The 21,920-nt window shown below is 41.1% G+C and overlaps 1 protein-coding gene across 1 annotated transcript; it reads left to right on the forward strand.

Moving 5' to 3' along the window:
* The first annotated feature begins 10,155 nt into the window (after positions 1-10,155).
* On the forward strand, positions 10,156-20,366 carry LOC129113308 (uncharacterized). The gene is made up of 9 exons (XM_054625528.1): positions 10,156-10,322; positions 11,205-11,502; positions 11,675-11,737; positions 15,113-15,160; positions 15,531-15,559; positions 18,256-18,324; positions 18,884-18,943; positions 19,655-19,762; positions 19,967-20,366. Exons 2-9 carry the CDS (start codon positions 11,205-11,207, stop codon positions 20,216-20,218), a joined length of 927 nt encoding a protein of 308 aa, XP_054481503.1. The 5' UTR covers positions 10,156-10,322; the 3' UTR covers positions 20,219-20,366.
* Positions 20,367-21,920: the final 1,554 nt, after the last annotated feature.

Raw genomic sequence — 21,920 nt, forward strand, 5'->3', positions numbered from 1 at the left:
ATTGATCAGCACTAAATTATAATCTGATCAGATGACTACACAAATATTAAAAGTATATTCAGTTGTTTTAGATTTTTTTTTCCACCACGTTAAGAAGTTTTATTAAAGTGATAAAATTGAGGAACTCCAGTCACAGAAGTGTTTTTAGATGAATCATGTGATTATTTTAGGTCTCGTGATGTTCAGAGCAGGAAGTCAGTTTTTCCACCAACAGAATGTTCTCTGTGAAGAAGAATAAACCCAGATGTCTGTGAAGGAGCTGTAGTTTACATTTAGGCTGTAAAAAGGATTTGTGTATTAAGTATATATAGTTTTATTATATTCTAATATAAATTGTCTTAATTATTGGAATTTAGAAATGGTTCTTTATTTGCATGAGGATTGGTCTGATTTACATTTAGGTGAATAATTACATGTTAATAAAAATGTAGATGTTGAATCAGGAAGAATTTTTTATGAGAATTTCCTGCAGTGATGATGTAAACTTTTTAGATGCTTCATTAGTTTAATTTCACATCTTCAGTACTTTCAGAAGATGTTCTTAAAGATTCAGTGTGAAGGATTTAGCATGTTTTCATGAGTGTAGAACGTTTCCTACAGAAGCCCAGAACAGACAAACCAAACACCGACTATGGACAGAAACATTCACGTGTTTATGTCACCTGAGGGCCACCGTAGTTCTCCACACGCCTGGAGAGGATGTACCTTTAAGACATAAACAGAGAGAAATATTTAGAAAACAAACCAACACATTTAGTTTTTCTTGCCTCTCAGGGCTTCCTTAAAATACTTTCACTTTTATTTTGAAAGGTCCAGTGTTCAGGACTCCCAAAGCAACGCCTGTAATCTGATCTCCATGTTGAATTAACCAGGAAGCCGTCATCGCTTCCCTCCACACTACCAGGAAACGCGCCATTTTCAAAAACTTTTTTAAAACTCCGCATGTGGACGCTCGGTGCAGACGAAGCAAAAGATACACGGGACAGATCATAAAGACTTCATCTGTAACTCCTTCTGATAAATGAATCAACCGAGGGATCCTTAATCTCATCAACTACAAAACAAACACCAAGTCCAATGTTCAAACGGTGAACTGAGAGATCGGCCCTCACAACCACCCGACCAATAGTGACTCATTCTGCACCAAACTTAAAGCTCTCATTGCAAAAGAGTTATATCGTTGAGGTATTTTTTTATAGTATCTTCTTTAACATTTATACTGTAATTGTTTTTATTCTCTTGCAGTACTTTGCATGTATATAAAACTACATTTGATTCTGATTCTGATTCTCTCCTTAGAGATGTCTCGTTCAGATGAAGCGTGGAGATCAGACCTGACCGCCATCCTGGAGGAACTGGAGGGGGATCAGTACAAAAAGATGCTGGAGTTTTTGGATAAAATCCCTAAATGTAAGAAAAATAGCAGGAACAAAGTAAAGATGCCTGGAAAAATCATCGAGCACTACGGAATACCAGGCTCCATCTCTGCCATCAATGATATAATGTCGAAGATACCGAGGAACGACCCCACAATCCAGAGCCTGCTGTGCCCCCATGTGGAGAAACTGAGGAATGAACAGGAAAAAGACAAACAGGGTGAGTTATTCAGAAGATTTGAGAGCTCTGTGTGGTGATTATTATAAAAGACAAATCTTACCAAAACTTTTGCACGGGAAAATCCAACAGAACAGACTTTCAGACTTGGAATAGACCGTTTCTGAAAAACGCCAAGAGATCGACTCCATCTGAGAAACCACACGACGACCAAAAACTGATCGAAGAACAAATCGGTTTGCGGAGGGTGACGTAGAACTGAACAATCTGTGTTTGTGTTTATTTGTATTTCAGGGAAGAAGAGGAAATGTGAGGAGGAGGAGGAGGAGGAGGAGGAGGAGGAGGACGTGTTAACAGATGTGACCCCAAAGCAGTTTAACATCCAGAGTAATGTGTTCTTTTTATTATTAATATTAATGAAAACTGTTATTTTCAGAGTTCATAGTGGATCGCAACTAACCAGCTGCAGTGGATATAATAAAATAAAAATAATAAGAAAAGCAGTCATATTAATAGCAGGATTCATGAAAACCTGCGAGGCTAGAAAGCACAGAGACTCCGAGGAAGAAGCAAAGTCAGGAATGTGCATCGATGGGACAAGAATCCATAAAGGAGAGAAAGAAGAGAAAGAAGAGGAGAGAGGAGAGAGGAGAGGAGAGAGGAGAGAGGAGAGGAGAGGAGAGAGGAGAGAGGAGAGAGGAGAGAGAGAGAGGAGAGAGAGAGAGAGAGGAGAGAGGAGAGAGGAGAGAGAGAGAGAGAGAGAGAGAGGGAGAGAGGAGAGGGAGAGTGTATCCTAGAGTTTCCAGGCTGTTTGGCATATAGCAGCATATCTAGGGGCTGAGAGGCAAACCCGCTCAGTGTATCCTAGAAAGTTTCCAGGCTGTTTGGCATATAGCAGCATATCTAGGGGCTGAACCAAGGCAAACCCGACCAGGCCTAACTATAGACCTGAACCAGTCCTAACTATAGACCTGAACCAGTCCTAACTATAGACCTGAACCAGTCCTAACTATAAACCTGAACCAGTCCTAACTATAGACCTGAACCAGTCCTAACTATAGACCTGAACCAGTCCTAACTATAGACCTGAACCAGTCCTAACTATAGACCTGAACCAGTCCTAACTATAGACCTGAACCAGTCCTAACTATAAACCTGAACCAGGCCTAACTATAGACCTGAACCAGTCCTAACTATAAACCTGAACCAGGCCTAACTATAGACCTGAACCAGTCCTAACTATAAACCTGAACCAGTCCTAACTATAAACCTGAACCAGTCCTAACTATAGACCTGAACCAGTCCTAACTATAAACCTGAACCAGTCCTAACTATAGACCTGAACCAGTCCTAACTATAAACCTGAACCAGTCCTAACTATAAACCTGAACCAGTCCTAACTATAGACCTGAACCAGTCCTAACTATAAGTCCTGAACCAGTCCTAACTATAAACCTGAACCAGTCCTAACTATAGACCTGAACCAGTCCTAACTATAAACCTGAACCAGGCCTAACTATAAACCTGAACCAGTCCTAACTATAAACCTGAACTAACTATAGACCTGAACCAGTCCTAACTATAAACCTGAACCAGCCCTAACTATAAACCTGAACCAGCCCTAACTATAAACCTGAACCAGTCCTAACTATAAACCTGAACCAGTCCTAACTATAAACCTGAACCAGTCCTAACTATAAACCTGAACCAGTCCTAACTATAAACCTGAACCAGTCCTAACTATAGACCTGAACCAGTCCTAACTATAAACCTGAACCAGTCCTAACTATAGACCTGAACCAGTCCTAACTATAGACCTGAACCAGTCCTAACTATAAACCTGAACCAGGCCTAACTATAGACCTGAACCAGGTCATCATACAAACAGGACGTCTTTGTTTTAGCCTAAAGTCTGCTGATTAATGAATTAAGATCAGTAACTAAACTCTGACTGTTTGTTTCTCCTCTAAAAGATCAACTGAAAAGCAGCCAACCCAACAACAAGAAGGAAGTAAGAAATACACTTTCTGGATACAATATCAAAATACTTCCAATGCATCACACCTGTAATGTCCCCATAGTAAGATGTTTTGAATATATAAGTATGTTAAACATTGATGTTTTCCAGGAGGGAAACCCTACATGGGTAAGTGCTTTTTCTTTGAATTTTCTTTCACGGATCTCAACTTTTGACACTTATGTTTGTAATCATGTTTCTTTCACTGAGTTTTTTATTTCTTCTTTGAATGCAGAAGAAATCCATCTGTGAAGTTAAATCCAGCGAATCCTTGAGACGGAGAGCTTTTTTGGGAAAGTTGTTCAGAAGTCCAGGCTGCATCCATATGAAACCAAAGACAAACGCAAAAATAGTTTCTTTTTTCTTGGAGTTGCTGATGAGACAGCCAGCTTAAAAGTGAAAGTATATGGAAACGATCACTACAAAGCAATCAAAGAGGGGAGCTCCTACATATTCCGCAGAAACCTATTCAAAGATGATGCCGTTGTGGTAACCAATTTGAGCATTGTGACTGAGACAAAAAGCGTTGTCGTCCCAGAGGAGCTTGAGGTGGAAGCTAGGAGGCTAATCTACCCAGAGAGTCCAGTTTGCTCCATAGAAGAAGCCAAACAATCTGCAGACAAGACAGACGTGAGTGTGGAAGGAACCGTAACAGAGGTGAGTTTAAACTGGAGGTTCTCTGTCTACATGTTATCAAAGAGTTGGAATAGTGAAAAGCTCAATTTGTTTTGTATTTTTTTTTTAAATGGATAATGAAAAAGCAGCTCGGAGTTCACTACATTTAATTCACCAATATTTGACTTGATGAAACAGTTTTTGTCAACAAGGTTTCTCGTTTCTTAGACTTCCTGTTTGGGTTGACGTCCTTTAGGTCGTAAATGGAGCCTACGTTTTCCAGATCGTAGCCAGTGGTAGAATTATATAAAAGTCAAAACGAGGCTTATAGGGAACCAATCCAAACGTCATTGTTCTACGGCCACTACAATCTGCAACCAAAATTGACTTCATAAAAATAAGTTTGAGTGGCCGTCTCAAAGATTTCTTTATTTAAATAAATGTCCGGTAAGTCATTATCTATCGCCGAATGAGGTAAACCAATGGTGAGTGAGGCTTTGGCCCACTGATGAATGTATTGTACATTTAAGAACCGTGTTCCTGTGACATTCACGAAAAAAAAATGCTGCCTAATGTGGCCGTTCACATGTTGCATCTAAAAAACACACGTGGAAAATGAAGATAACAAAATGATGATTAGACATGAAACCCAATCTGAAAGTCAGACTGAAGAGAAAATCCAAAGATCTTCTGTTTGTAAACAGGTTTTTTTCCCCAAATGTTGTTTTAATCTTTGTTTGTTCAGATTGATCTTGACGGAAAAACGAAGGTGAAAGACAATCGAAAGAAGGTAAAGAGGCAAAGATTCCAGCTAAAAGATAAAACTGGTTCCATCTGGATCTTCATGTGGGACGAAAGAGCCATCAAGCTGATTAGTCAGTTATCAGTCGGTGATGTCATTCAGCTCATCAACATGAAGACCAACGATTTCCACGGAGACGTAACGCTGAACTCAACCGGATGCACCAGACTTCACCAGGTGATCTCCAAGCCACAAGTCGGCCATGTTTGTAGTTTAATACAGTTTAAATCTGGACACTTTGGCCAAAGCTTAAAAGCCGTCAGGTGTTAAAGGTATATTTTTTATGTCCTTGACCGTTAATGTGAATCCTTCTTCACGCAGGTTGAGAGTGTCGGAGTCCAGAAAGTGAGAATTGAGATTATGGGAATCAAAAAGGCGACAAAGAAGGAGACTCAGCTGGACGCAGAGATCGACCATCAGCTGCGCACGTTCGTTGTGGCTTCTCCTCTTCTGGCGAAGGCGTTAGACGTCAAACTGCCGGGCGACTTTAAACAAAGTCTCCTTAATAAGATACCGATCTCAGCAGACGCAGAAATACGAGGAAATAAAATCAATAAAATGACAGCCGCTGAAAAGATGTAAAAAATAACTGCAGGTTTCCTGCTCATTTAATAATGTGGTAATACGAGAGGGCATAAATACATTACATTACATTACAGTCATTTAGCAGACGCTTTTATCCAATAAGTGTATTCAACATAGGTATTCAAGAGAACTACTAGTCACCAGAAGTCATAAGTGCATCTCCTTTCTTAAACAAGCATCTTAAAGCAGAAACCAGAGCAAAAGTATAGTGCAGAGGCAGATTACTACGAAAACAATAATTGCAACAGACTAATACGAATACAATAAGTGCTACGAGGAAGGCTCAGGGTAGTACTTCTTGAAGAGGTGAGGTTAAAGATGGGCAGCGACTCTGCTGTCCTGAGGTCAGTGGGGAGTTCATTCCACCACTGAGGGGCCAGGACAGAAAGAAGCTGTGACCGGGTGGATCGGCTGCAGGGACCTCTGAGCGACGGGGCAACCAATCGCCCCGAGGCAGCAGAGAGGAGTGGTGGGGGGGGTGTAGGGCTTGACCAAGGCCTGGAGATAGGAAGGAGCTGTTCCTCTCACTGCCCTGTAGGCACCAGAGTCTGTAACTGGATGCTCCTACAGGGAGCCAGTGTAGAGAACGGAGAAGGGAAGTTGTGTGGGAGAACTTGGGTCATTGAACACCAGACGTGCTGCAGCTTTCTGGACGAGCTCCAGAGGTCTGATGGCCGACGCCGGGGCTCCAGCAAGTAGTGAGTTGCAGTAGTCCAGGCGGGAGATGAGCAGAGCCTGTAGAGCACCTGTGCCGTCTCCTCAGGGAGGAAGGGGCGAATCCTCCTGATGTTGTAGAGGAGGAATCTGCAGGAGCGTGTGACCGATGCAATGTTTGCTGAGAGCGACAGTTGGTCGTCCAGGGTCACACCCAGATTCCTCACAGTCCGAGTTGGCGTCACCACGGCATCATCAATGGTGATGGACAGGTCTCGGTGCGGGCAGCCCTTCCCCGGGAGGAACAGTAGCTCGGTTTTGTCCAGGTTGAGCTTCAGGTGGTGTGTCGCCATCCACTTCGAGATGTATATCCTTGAGATGTGTAAGCCACTCCCCCTAGCAGTTAAGAGGACAATTGACCTATTGAAACTAAAGCACACCTCTCAAAGCAGTTCCTGATTACAGGAATGGCAGAACAACAGAATCAGCATCAAACACTAAGACTTTTAAGCAGGCTTGGTACAGTTAAGAGCAATTTAAGAAAGCAAAAACAATATACTTAGTCTATCCTAGCAGAATCAAGTAGTTCAGTATCCCTCCAGAAGTCAAATACACAGTCAAATACTGTAATATCAAAAGATTCCTTCAGTTTGATGACTAAAGAATAGTGATACAGATCTGTGGAGATTAAAACTAAAAGCAATGAGCTTTAAAACAAAATTACTGCTGAAAAAAATGTCAGCAGTAATTATTTCTTTTGGTGATTTCAATATTTTGTTTTGTGTTTTGATTTTGTTTTCTTGTGTTTCTATGTTATATTTGTTGTTGTGATGAAGTACATGTGATGTAATTGATTATATACTTTGTATGCAAATGCTTTGTGTTGTCTTATTAGTGCATTTATATGTTAATCACTTTAATGTTGCAGCTGGTAAATGTGGGGCTTACTTTTTTACATTTTTTTTTACTTATCTGTTTGTCAGCTTGTAAATTTCACTGGGGATCAATAAAGCTGTTTTAAATCTATAATGCATGCTAATTTATTTGTTGATTGTATTTTGGAGTTGAAGTATAAAGGAGGAGATAATATAAATACAGGGTAGTTCAGTAGTGAAGTACATATTCTTAGTTTCTTTTCACCACTAATAAAAGCTTCAGGAGAGATTATTTGACTGATGAGACGGATAATGTTCAGCACAGTGATGGAATTCATTTCACAGTTGACCAGCTGATATTTCAGAGAGTAGTTTGATGAAATGATACTCCTGAATTAGCTTCTAATTACAGTAATAATACTACAATAACATCAAATATATATGTTACACTGAACTCTGCTTTTAGTCTTGTAGCGTATATTCAACTACTTTAAAAATAAAATATTGCACTTGTAAAACTTTGGGGCACCACCTCCTTACGGAGGAGAATAAAAATAGATTCAATAATTTGGAAACAAATGATTCAGTCTCAATATCTCATCTATTGTTCCCACTTTGAAATAATATAACAGACAACGACTTGGTGATAAAAAGGTAATTTCTTTCTAATACGAATAAATGAATTGATAACAAGATTCATAATTAAACAAGAATACAAATGATGAATGAATTAATTTCAAATAACACAGGCAAATGATTTAGATAGTGAAGGGAAAATGTGATTTCCTTTATAATCCTAACACTAAATCTAAATTATAATTATTCAGAGCTTTTATCCGACATAAACTCTTGATCACATTAGAAGATGTCAGTTTCCTACTTTGTGCCGCGGTGTTTGGGCCGGATATTGACCTGAATAATATGATAACTGAAGCTACTCGTTCATATACTTAAACTGGTCTCGTTCGGCTTATCGATAATAATTAAAGTTGATGTCTCACGAGGTCAACAGACGTACACTAAAACAAAATAAGGCTTGCTTAAAATGATTAACTATAAGATGCTCAAAAGTAGTTGAGAAGAAAGAGCACAAGACAATAACTACGATTCTCAAATAAAATAACGGGAGCGTGTATGGAGCTCCGTAAAACGACAAAGAAAGATTCACCAGTTTTATCCACACAGGATAAATGTCAACTGGCGTGGTGCGGTCGTGATTTACGACACTCCTCCGCAACGATTCCAAGTTTCTTCGTCTCTTAATGTTGGCGTGCTCTTGCTATCTAATCTAACATCTTAAACAAATAAATCACACACTTTCCCCCACTATCAGATTAATAAACCATATCAACTTGTATGGATACAAACATGGAATTTGCGTGACTTACTAGCGTGTAAACATTTCATAACTACCGCTAATATTTACTGTTTCTCTACTTGTTGCACACAACATTCTAATACTTCAGAAAAATATGTCTTATCACCAATGGTCACTGGATGGCACTGTGGTCACATGGTGCGTTAGGTCTTTAAAGGCATGGGGGGCAGACACACTCACCACTTTCAAGAGCAGGCTTAAGACCTTCCTTTTTGATAGCGCTTATAGTTAGGGCTGGTTCAGGTTATAGTTAGGCTGGTTCAGGTTGGCCTTGGTCCAGCCCCTAGATATGCTGCTATATGCCTAGACAGCCGGGGGACTACCTAGGATACGCTGAGCTCCTCTCTCCTCTTCTCTCCCTCCTTCTTTATGTATTAATCTCCTATTTATGCACATTACTGATTTTGCTTCTTCCCCGGAGTTCTTGTGCTTTCTCGCCTCGCAGGTTCCCAGGAATCGGGGTTATATTTGGACTGTCATCGTGCCACCTACTGAGGCCCTGCTGACACCCACTACTACTACCACTATCATTATTAGTCACATTACTATTATTATTGCCTGTACTATTACGCTTATTGACTTGCTTGTACCCTGGAGTCTTTGTGCTTTCTCGCTTCGCAGGCTTCTATAAATCGTGGCTGTACCTGGACCGTGGATGTGCATCCTGCTACGGCCCTGCTGACACCGACTGCTACCACCATTATTATTATTACTAGTCACATTACTATTACTATTACCTGTACCATTAAGCATTTTAGCTTTACTTCCACCCTGAAGCCCTTTTGCTTTCTCGTTCTGCAGGTTTCCATGAATCGTTGTGGTACCTGGACCGACTGACACCCACTGCTACTTCCATTATTATTATTAGTCACATTACTATCCCTATTTTCATGGCTATAATTCTACTGTAATAATTGCTGCTGTTATTATAAGTAGTCTTATTATATGAATCATTTATGTCATATACATTGAATGTGTTGTATCTCTGTTATGCTGTTCATTCTGTACACATGACATCTATTGCATTCTGTCCATCCTGGAGAAGGATCCCTCCTCTGTCGTTCTCCCAGAGGTTTCTTCCTTTTTTCTCCCTGTTAAAGGGGTTTTTAGGGGAGTTTTTCCTGTGCCGATGTGAGGGAAGGACAGAGGATGTCTCATGTGCACAGATTGTAAAGCCCTCTGAGGCAAATTTGTAATTTGTGATTCTGGGCTATACAAAATAAACTGAATTGAATTGAATTGAACATACATACATACATACATACATATACATACACATACATACATACATACATACATACATACATACATACATACATACATACATACATACATACATACATACATACATACATACATACATACATACATACATACATACATACATATATATATATGTGTCCGAGGCTAAACTTCTGACTCTGCATCAGCTCGCTCACCAAAAGAAAATGTGCAGTAAATTAACTCTTTATTCACACAAAGTGAAACTGAAACAGTGAGTCGTGTTCTCGCCTGTGGACTAAACCATTGTTCTCTAAAGGGTGTGTGTGTGTGTGTGTGTGTGTGTGTGTGTGTGTGTGTGTGTGGGTGGGGGGGTTACTGTGAAATTGAAACTGGATGTTGAGGATTAACAGTGAAAATTGGGTAAAAATAAAACCTTTTGATGAAAAGAATCCACATATATTGTCAGATTATTCTGGATGAGGAGGAAGGTAAACTGTGGTTGAAACTCACTTGAGGTTGGTTTCTCCCACTAACAGGTTCAGACTGTCTCTTCCCGCTCTCTTCCTTCAAACTGTTAGCTCAGAGAAACACTGTTAACGGGATAAAGAAAAGGAGAAAGTGAGTATGAATCAGAGGCTCTGCTGCTAAACTTCTTCTGATAAATGAATCTCCTGTGAGATTCCTTAATGACATTCATTGACTAAACTAAATGCTCTGGTGTTTGGATCAAAGGGAAAGGTAACAGATCGAACCTTTAACTGTCCTGTGAAGAGCTTTACTGTACTGCTTTATATACACTTAACAAACTACACAACCTGTTGTTTTACTTGCTTTGTTGAGGAATAGACATTTCATGTTTAAACAGGAGAGTTCTTCTAAATGTTTGTTCCTACTCGTCTCCAGCCGTATGTTGTGTGTTTCTATCTTCCTTTAAATCTCTCTTGTTCTGTTATGAATTCCTTGTATTTGTTCACAAAAAGATGATTTTGATCCGAACAAAGCTTCAGAAATTGGTTTATTTTCAATTGCCTTAAATAATGTGAAGATGTTAAATAGTTGAACAAATATATATATATTGCATCAGTTCACCCATTAACACAAAGTATAATACATTATTGCACATTAATTAAATGTGCACGAATAGATGCACATATACTTGAGCCAATCAGGAGAGAGGATTCTAAACCTAATCAGCAGGAAACACACTTTTATTATCTGTACGTGTGGAAATGTTTTGTTTCATCACGGATGAAGAACAAAGACATTTTAACATTAGACTCTTTGGTGTTTATTGTTCATAAAAGGTGTGTGTTGAGGAAATAAAATCAGTAGTATTACTTATCAAAACTACATTTGTATCTGCAGATAAGAACCAGAAGAACATGAGATTAGAAACAGAAGCTCTCTGTGATATCTAGAATGGTGATCTGTATTTATCTGGTGAAGCCGTCGGTGTGATGGCGTCTCCTTTTGTTTTGTTTATTCCTCCGTGTGTTACAGATGTCGTTGGGGGATTTAGAGAGAAAGTGGAAAACAGCCCTGACCTCCATCCTGGAGGATCTGACCGAGCGAGAACTCAGAAAATTACTGTTCAAGCTGGACAAAATCCCTCGAGGTCAGAGGACGGAGAAGCATCGAGAGGAAATCCCTGAACTGATCATCCAGTACTACGGGACGGAGGGGTCCATCTCCGTCATCGATGCAGAAATGAAGGTTCTACCGAGGAACGACGCCAGAGTCCAGGAGCCGCTGCGCCCGTTTGTGGAGAAACTGAAGAAACGGCAAGAAAAAGTAAAGGGTGAGTTCAGACCACCACGGTATTCATGATGAAAAACAGGAAGTATATGTTCTGTTTACAAAGCAATCAGAACAAACATAAACACGAACACAGAATTGATTTCTAGAGACACAGAGCAGCAAACCTCCATGTGTCTTCATGTTGTTCTAACTTTTTAAAATCTCTTTTTCAGAGACGGTGAAAAAAAAGACATCGGACTCAGGATCAGTGGACAAGAAGACAAAACCTGCAACTGGTAGATCAACACACACACATATATATATATATATATATATATATATATACATATATAAATACATACATATATGATATATATACATATATACATACATATATATGAATATATACATATATACACACATATATAAAACATATATATATATATATACACATATATATACAAATATACAAATATATACACATATACATACATACATATATACATACATACATACATATATAAATACATATATATATAAATACATATTCAATTCAATTCAGTTTATTTTGTATAGCCCAGAATCACAAATTTGCCTCAGAGGGCTTTAAATCTGTACAGACATCCTCTGTCCTTAGACATCCTCCTCTGTCCTTAGACCCTCACATCCTCTGTCCTTAGACCCTCACATCCTCTGTCCTTAGACCCTCACATCCTCTGTCCTTACACCCTCACATCCTCTGTCCTTAGACCCTTCCTCTGTCCTTAGACCCTCACATCCTCTGTCCTTAGACCCTCACATCCTCTGTCCTTAGACCCTCACATCCTCTGTCCTTAGACCCTCACATCCTCTGTCCTTAGACCCTCACATCCTCTGTCCTTAGACCCTCACATCCTCTGTCCTTAGACCCTCACATCCTCTGTCCTTAGACCCTCACATCCTCTGTCCTTAGATCCTCTGTCACATCCTCTGTCATCCTCTGTCCTTACACCCTCACATCCTCTGTCCTTAGACCCTCACATCCTCTGTCCTTATCCTCTGTCCTTAGACCCTCACATCCTCTGTCCTTAGACCCTCCATCCTCTGTCCTTAGACCCTCATCCTGTCCTTACACCCTCACATCCTCTGTCCTTAGACCCTCACATCCTCTGTCCTTACACCCTCACATCCTCTGTCCTTAGACCCTCACATCCTCTGTCCTTAGACCCTCACATCCTCTGTCCTTACACCCTCACATCCTCTGTCCTTAGACCCTCACATCCTCTGTCCTTACACCCTCACATCCTCTGTCCTTACACCCTCTGTCCTTACACCCTCACCTCCTCTGTCCTTAGACCCTCACATCCTCTGTCCTTACACCCTCACATCCTCTGTCCTTACACCCTTACACCCTCACATCCTCTGTCCTTAGACCCTCTGGGAGAACGACAGAGGAGGGATCCTTCTCCCAGGATGGACAGAATGCAATAGATGTCATGTGTACAGAATGAGCAGCATAACAGAGATACAACACATTCAATGTATATGACATAAATGATTCATATAATAAGACTACTTGTAATAACAGCAGCAATTATTACAGTAGAATTATAATTATGAAATAGGGATAGTAATGTGATTAATAATAATAATGGTAGTAGCAGTGGGTGCCAGCAGGGCCGTAGCAGGATGCACATCCACGGTCCAGGTACAGCCACGATTTATAGAAGCCTGCGAAGCGAGAAAGCACAAAGACTCCAGGGTAGAAGCAAGTCAATAAGCGTAATAGTACAGGCAATAATAATAGTAATGTGACTAATAATGATAGTGGTAGTAGTAGTGGGTGTCAGCAGGGCCTCAGTAGGTGGCACGATGACAGTCCAAATATAACCCCGATTCCTGGGAACCTGCGAGGCGAGAAAGCACAAGAACTCCGGGGAAGAAGCAAAATCAGTAATGTGCATAAATAGGAGATTAATACATAAAGATGGAGTGAGAGAAGAGGAGAGAGGAGCTCAGCGTATCCTAGGTAGTCCCCAGGCTGTCTAGGCATATAGCAGCATATCTAGGGGCTGGACCAAGGCCAACCTGAACCAGCCCTAACTATAAGCGCTATCAAAAAGGAAGGTCTTAAGCCTGCTCTTGAAAGTGGTGAGTGTGTCTGCCCCCGGACTGAAACTGGAACCTGGTTCCACAGAAGAGGAGCCTGATAACTGAAGGCTCTGGCTCCCATCCTACTTTTATATACTCTAGGAACCACAAGTAACCCTGCATTGATTGAGCGCAGCTCTCTAGTTGGGTAATATGGAACTATAAGTTCCTAAAGATAAGACGGTGCCTGGCCAGTTAGAGCTTTGTAGGTAAGTAAAAGAATTTTAAATTCTATTCTTGATTTAACAGGGAGCCAGTGCAGAGAAGCTAATACTGGAGTAATATGATCTCTTTTCTTAGTTTTTGTTAGAACACGTGCTGCAGCATTCTGGATCAACTGTAAAGATCTAAGAGACCTATTAGAGCAGCCTGATAATAAGGAGTTACAGTAATCTAGTCTAGAGGTAACAAATGCATGAACTAGTTTTTCTGCATCGCTTTGAGACAGGATTTGCCTGATTTTCGCAATGTTACGTAAATGAAAAAAGGCTGTCCTTGAGATCTGTTTTATATAAGAGTTAAAAGACAGATCCTGATCAAAGATCAAACATATATATATACATATATACATATATAAATACATATACATATATAAATACGTATATAAATACATATATATATATAAATACATATATATAAATATGTATATAAATACATATATATACATATATACGTATATAAATACATATACATATACGTATATAAATACATATATATACATATATACATATATATATATACATATATATATATACATATATAAAGTCATACATATACATATATATATATACATACATATAACATATATACATATATAAAACATATATAAAAGTACATGTATGAATATATATATGTATGAATATACATAAACATATATATATATACATATGTTACACACTGAATGATGACAATTTCCATTCAGTTGCCAGATGAGTTTTTAATTCTGTGAATACAAACAAACTGACAGTCTCGAGTGAACATCTTTCACTGCCGCTATCCTGACTGTCCTTTCTTACGGCTTCACTAACTTGCTTCTCTTAAGAACTACGTCACTGCCATACAAAAGCCGCTACTGCTCCCTATTGGCGAAAGTGATTTTCGCCCTCTGATTACTTAAAGTGAAAGCAGGTTAGTTTAGAAGTAACACTAAGCGTTTTAAATTATAATAACAAGAAAATAATGGAGTGGGGGGACAAGTTAATAACACACACTAATACATTAACAATCCTGCAAATAATTGTAGCCATTCAAATGTCCAGGGTGCCACACCTACATACATACATATAAATATATACATACATACATACAAACATATACATACATACAGACAAATACATATATACTTATAAATATATACATATATACATACATAAATACAGACATCTACATATATACTTATAAATATATACATACATACATACATACATACATACATACATACATACATACATACATACATACATACATACATACATACATACATACATATACTGTATATATTTGGTTGTATATATTCGGTTTGTGTATGTTTTACTTTTCAGGGACGATGAACAAACCTGCATCCACCAAGGAGCGAAAAGCTGCAGCCGGTAGGTCGACACACTGAACCACCGAGGGAATCAAACACTTCTGATGGTGGAGACACTTTTTAAATATATAGAGAGCTGCAGGAATGAGTCACAAAGTCCAGACGAGTCAGCATTCTTTCACTTCCTGTTTCCTGGTCAGTGTCTGAAAGCAGAAACTTTAGCTTTTAGTTCTGATAGAAAATAAGTCAGTAAATGCCCCTCTAGTGAAACTTAAAAAGAGTCTAAATGAGACGTGAAGTCACGTGACTAAATGTCCTCACTAGAATGCTAGTCCTTTAGCTTGGTGGAAGAGACGTGAGGTCATGTGACTAAAGAGATGTTTATGTTTTACCTGAAACCATCAAACGTGTTTGTTTGTTTTCTTTTAAAGGTCAAGTGAAGAGCTGCCAACCTGACAAGGTGAGAAACACAAAGGGTTAATGATAAATACTCACTCTGATACATTGCTGCTCATATTTATCTTATTAGTTATGTTGAATAGGAATACTTTTATTTACACATTTTATTCCTCTTGTATGCAGCGAAAAAGGTGAACAACATGTTGCGTTTTTATTACAAACATCCATCCATCCATTTCCTTCCGCTTATCCGGGGCTGGGTCGCGGGGGCAGCAAGCTAAGGAGGGTCCTCCAGACGTCCTTCTCCCCAGCAACACTTTCCAGCTCCTCCTGGGGAACCCCGAGGCGTTCCCAGGCCAGACGAGATATATAATCTCTCCAGCGTGTTCTGGGTCGACCCCGGGGCCTCTTACCAGTTGGACGTGCCTGGAAAACCTCTAAAGGTTGCCCCAGGAGGCATCCTGATCAAATGCCCGAGCCACCTCAGCTGGCCCCTTTCCACGCGAAGGAGCAGCGGCTCTACTCCGAGCTCCCTCCGGATGTCTGAGCTCCTCAAACTATCTCTAAGGCTGAGCCCAGCCACCCATGAAGGAAGCTCATTTCGGCCGCTTGTATTTGCGATCTCATTCTTTCGGTCACTACCCAAAGCTCATGACCATAGGTGAGGGTTGGAACGTAGATGGACTGGTAAATCGAGAGCTTTGCCTTACGGCTCAGCTCCTTCTTCACCACAACGGTCCGGTACAACGCCCGCATCACTGCTGACGCTGCACCGAACCGTCTGTCCATCTCCCGCTCCATTTTACCCTCACTCGTGAATAAGATCCCGAGATACTTGAACTCCCCCGCTTGGGGCAGTGACTCACTCCCAACCCAGAGGGTGCAATCCACCGTTTTCCAGCAGAGAACCATGGTCTCAGACTTGGAGGTACTGACTCTCATCCCGACCGCTTCACACTCGGCTGTGAACCGCCCCAGTGCGTGCTGAAGGTCACGTTCTGAAGAAGCCAACAGAACCACATCATCTGCAAAAAGCAGGGATGTGATTCTGAGGTCCCCAAACCGGAAACTCTCCTCCCCCCGGCTGCGCCTTGAAATCCTGTCCATGAAAATCACAAACAGGATTGGTGACAATGGGCAGCCCTGGCGGAGGCCAACACGCACTGGGAACAAGCTCGACTTTGTGCCGAGTATCCGGACACAGCTCTCACTTTGGTCATACAAGGACCGAATGGCTCGTAGTAACGAGCCAGGTACCCCATATTCCTGTCCACAAGTCCACAAAACACATGTAGACTGGATGAGCAAACTCCCATGCACCCTCCAACAGACCTGCAAGGGTAAAGAGTTGGTCCGCTGTTCCATGTCCAGGACGGAATCCGCATTGCTCCTCCTGAATCTGAGGTTCGACAATCGGACGGAGCCTCCTTTCCAGCACCCTGGAGTAAACTTTCCCGGGGAGGCTGAGCAGTGTGATACCCCTATAATTGGAGCACACTCTCCGGTCCCCCTTTTTGAAAATGCGAACCACCACCCCGGTCTGCCACACCACAGGCACTGTACCCGACTTCCATGCGACAGTGAAGAGACGTGTCAACCTAGACAGCCCAACAATTTTGTACCCAAATGACACAACTACAAAGTCGATCATAGACCTTTGGCCTAGGGTGTTCTGGTACCAAGTACACTTATGAACCTCCCTATGCTCAAACATGGTGTTTGTTATGGACAGTCCATGACTAGCACAGAAGTCCAACAACAAAGCACCACTCGGGTTCAGATCGGGCAGGCCGTTCCTCCCAATCACACCCATCCGGGTTTCTCAATCGTTACCCACATGAGCGTTGAAGTCTCCCAGAAGAACTATGGAGTCCCCAGTCGGCGCCCTTTCCAGAACACCACCCAAGGACTCCAAGAAGGCCGCGTACTCCGAACTGCCGTTTGGTGCATAGGCACAAACGACAGTCAGAGACTTTCCTCCTGCGATTCCCAGTCACAGGGAGGCGACCCTCTCGTTCTCCGGGGAGAACTCCAGAACAGCGGCGCTCAGCCGGGGGCTTGTGAGTATCCCCACACCCGCCCGGCACCTCTCACCCTGGGCAACTCAGGAAAAGGAAAAAGTCCAGCCCCTCTCCAGGAGTTTGGTTCCAGAACCGGCGCTATGCGTGGAGGTGAGCCCAACTATATCTAGTTGGTAGCGCTCCACCTCCCGCACCAGCTCCGGTTCCTTCCCCGCCAGAGAGGTGACATTCCACGTCCCTAGAGCTAGTCTGTGATGCCGGGGGTCAGCACGCCCAGGTTCCCGCCCCAGCCTGCCGCCCAGCTCACATTGCACCCGACCCCGATGCCTATCCCTGCGGGTGGTGGGCCCACAGGGTGGCGGCAAAATGTAGCTTTTTCGGGCCGGCCACCAGACGCTCGCCGGCGAGCTCCCCTCCCGGGTCTGGCTCCAGGAGGGTGCCCCGGTTTCCCTAGTCCGGGCGAGGTGCCACAACCTTGCATCGTCCAATTCATTGGGGTTTTGTGAATCGCTCTTAGTCTGACCCCTCCCCCGAGACCACTTTGCCTTGGGAGACCCTACCAGGAGCTATTGCCCCCAACAGCACAGCTCTCAGGATCACTGGGGCACACAAACCCCTCCACCACGATAAGGTGGCGATTCATTGGATATGAATATGAGTAATTCAGTGTCTTTAAAAACATATTCTGTCATTAAAGTTATTAAATAAATGTGTTTTAATCTTGTGTTTTGTTCAGATGGATCCTGTTGGAGACGTGGAGACCAAACAGAAGACAGAATCCACCAAAACTACCAAAACCACAAAGGTAGCAGTCGGATCGTCTCTGTTCTAACGAGGCTAAACACCTGTTTAGGCGTCTCATTTCCTACATCAGGATTTCCGTTAACAAACATCATTGTCTTCATCAATAATTGTGAAAGAAACAAACATTTTTTCAGTTAGAATTAAATATTTTGCCACTTTAAATAGTGAAGAAAAAAACTACCTGTACACATTGAAGAATCAAAATAAACGAATATCTCATACGTACCTTCCTAAATATGTAGGTTCTGTTGTCGCCTACGTCCGTCCTCATAATCATGTACGTCCTCTCACTGTCACATACATCTCTTCATCATCGCCTACGTCCGTCCTCATAATAATCATGTACCTCCTCTCGCTGTCGCCTACGTCACTTCATCGCCTCATGATAAACAAATAAATATTATTATTATAGATTCCTAACAAACGGGATACAAACAATTTTCTGAGTTTTTATCTGCTTATCTGTATATGAATATGAGTAATTCAGTGTCTTTAAAAACATATTCTGTCATTAAAGTTATTGAATAAATGACAGTGTTTTAATCTTGTGTTTTGTTCAGATGGATCCTGTTGGAGACGTGAAGACCAAACAGAAGACAGAATCCACCAAAACCACAAAGGTAGCAGTCGGATCGTCTCTGTTCTAACGAGGCTAAACACCTGTTTAGGCGTCTCATTTCCTACAGCAGGATTTCCGTTAACAAACATCATTGTCTTCATCAATAATTGTGAAAGAAACAAAAGATTTTTCAGTTAGAATTAAATATTTTGCCACTTTAAATAGTGAAGAAAAAACGTCCTCTCACTGTCACCTACGTCTCTTCATCATCGCCTACATCCGTCCTCATCCTCGGCTACATCCATCTTCATCACCACCCTTCATCAGTCCTCATAATCATGTACGTCCTCTCGCTGTCTCTTCATCGCCTACATCTCTTCATCATAACCTTCGTCCGTCCTCATAATCATGTACGTCCTCATAGTCATGTACGTCCTTTCACTGTCGCCTACATCTCTTCATCATAACCTTCATCCGTCCTCATAATCATGTACGTCCTCTCACTGTCGCCTACGTCACTTCATCGCCTACATCCATCTTCATCGCCACCTACGTCTGGTCATAATCAACTTTGTCAGGTCATAATTGTCTACTTAATCACCTACGTTTTAATTTTCTTACAGTTATGACGGCAGCCTGTCAGAACTAGATCTGGACCCTGGTTCAGTTTGATTCAGACCTCCTGATCTTGTCTGAACCGAGCGTTCGTCTGTTTGGCGTTGGGAGAAGAAGAATTCTCTCTAACACTGTTTTATTCTTGTGGTTTGTTCAGACGGATCCTGTTGGAACCAAAAAGCCCAAACAGAAGACCGAGCAGAAAGAACCTCTGAATATTTCTTCTCTGTCTCTGAAATCAGCGGAATCGCCTGAAACTTCCAAGGTAGCTGTAGGGACGTCTCTGTTCCACCAAACACATGTTCCAGATGCGTTTGTTTATTTATTTATTCAAATAAACCATAAAAAAAAAAAAAAAAATGATAAAGACACAGACACTCTGAGATGTTACTCTGGTCTTAAATCAGCTGTTTGTCCTCCTTAAATGCCCTCACTACTACGTCAGTCATTATTATCTGTCTTTATTCAGGTTCAAAGTGAAGCCGTCCAGACCGGGAGGATCAAAATAATGGGAATCAAATCGTCCAATACGAGGAACACTCACCTGGAGGTGGAGTTCAACGGCGGGCCGCAGACGTTTTATGTGACAAATCGACTTCTTGCGGACGTGTTCGGCTTCAAAGCGGAGGACGACTTCACAGGAAGATTCTCTCGTGAGACGCCGCTCACAGCAGACGTCCAAATAAAAGGAAATAAAATTACGGAAATTAAGAAGCTGTAGCAAAAATGTACACATATTTGTGTACAGTGGAACGCCGTTGACGGGTGTGGTTGGTGTGTGTAGTTAGGGTGGTGGGGTCTTTATGAGTTACAGGTACTTTTGAATTTACATTTAAGGAAGTACAGTCTTTTTATTTCTTTCATCGCTCCGTCTCAAACTTAGCCTACCTTTGTTTTTAATATGAATAAACAATAACAATTGTCTTGATTGGGGATGTTAAGTCACATGACGTAGTTCCTTCACTCCTACGTCGGCACTCCATGACTGAATGACATTTGAACGATGCCTCCAGTCTGAAGGTTTTTATGTTGTAAATGTTTTGCCTTTTACTGTATTTTCTGTTTGCTTTGCTGATCTCAGGCGCTTCGATCGTTATCCGCTGACATTCGCTCTAAATCTGTATGAAAAATTTTAACGTTTACAAAACCAAGCCAGTCGCCGTGGTTACTTCCTGTCTGAACAGCTCAGTCGGAAGATTTATTTAGTCGGAGTGTTAAATTAACACATCAACCAACGACTTAACCGTTGACATCCCATGTGCACAGATTGTAAAGCCCTCTGAGGCAAATTTGTAATTTGTGATTCTGGGCTATACAAAATAAACTGAATTGAATTGAATTGAATCCCTCGTCCTTAATGATTTCAAGTGACTTTGATCTATTTTTATATACATTGAAGAAAATATCATGAATGAAGCAGCCGGTTCAGTTTAAAGAGGTTCAGTGCTTCAGAGTTTAGTGAAGACATTTAAAACTGGAATCAGACTTATGTAAATATACTCGTTTGTTTGTTTATCCAATAAACAATTTTCTTATACTAATAATTTGTCTTTATTGACTATATTTTTATGTGCAAACACTAATAAACGTCAGAAGTCGTTTTACTGCTGTGAACTCTGAGGAGAAGATTCTGAGACCATCAGGTAAAGTTAACTGAAAGTAAAATGAAAATATTCTGGGGTTGAACATGTGTTGCCATGGAGTCAGAGAGTTGGCCAACATTTATTTACATTTAGTCAAAGTGACTCCATCAACATTTTATCCTGAGAAGCAAAAAGAAAACACGAGAACAAACTGTTTATTTCTACTCGACTTTATTAAAAAATATCATCAACAAAATCATCAGGAAACACACACACAGAGTATCCATCCATGTAAACTACACACACGCACAGTTTCTGTTTGTAACAGGAGAAGAAGCAGACATCATATAGAGCGTCCAGTTTGTTGAGAAACTGATTTTACTTTGAAGAAAAAGAAAAAAGAAAAACATTCTTGGCGAGCGGACATTTAATCTACAACAAAAAGAAAAACGATCGATCAATCAATCAATCGATAAGTGGAGAGTTTCATTCCAAAACACTTTGCATCCAATTTTATTAATAATCAAAGGTGGAGAATAAAAACGACCTGATATTCCCTGTTTGATTTTCCAAAAATATACAATATTTATATAATTACATGCAGTGAAATCTCTGACTGGCAGCTCGTTTTTGGGACGAAACTCTTCACTTCTGACGATCAAACTGAACTGAAGTGCTGATAAAAGAAAAAAATACTTGTTTGTTTGTTGTTCACACACACACACACACACACACACACACACACACACACACACACACACACACACACACACACACACACACACACACACACACACACACACACACACACACACACACACACACACACACACTGATTTA

This window comes from Anoplopoma fimbria, chromosome 24 (assembly GCF_027596085.1).
Source record: "Anoplopoma fimbria isolate UVic2021 breed Golden Eagle Sablefish chromosome 24, Afim_UVic_2022, whole genome shotgun sequence".
Classification (NCBI taxonomy): Eukaryota; Metazoa; Chordata; class Actinopteri; order Perciformes; family Anoplopomatidae; genus Anoplopoma; species Anoplopoma fimbria.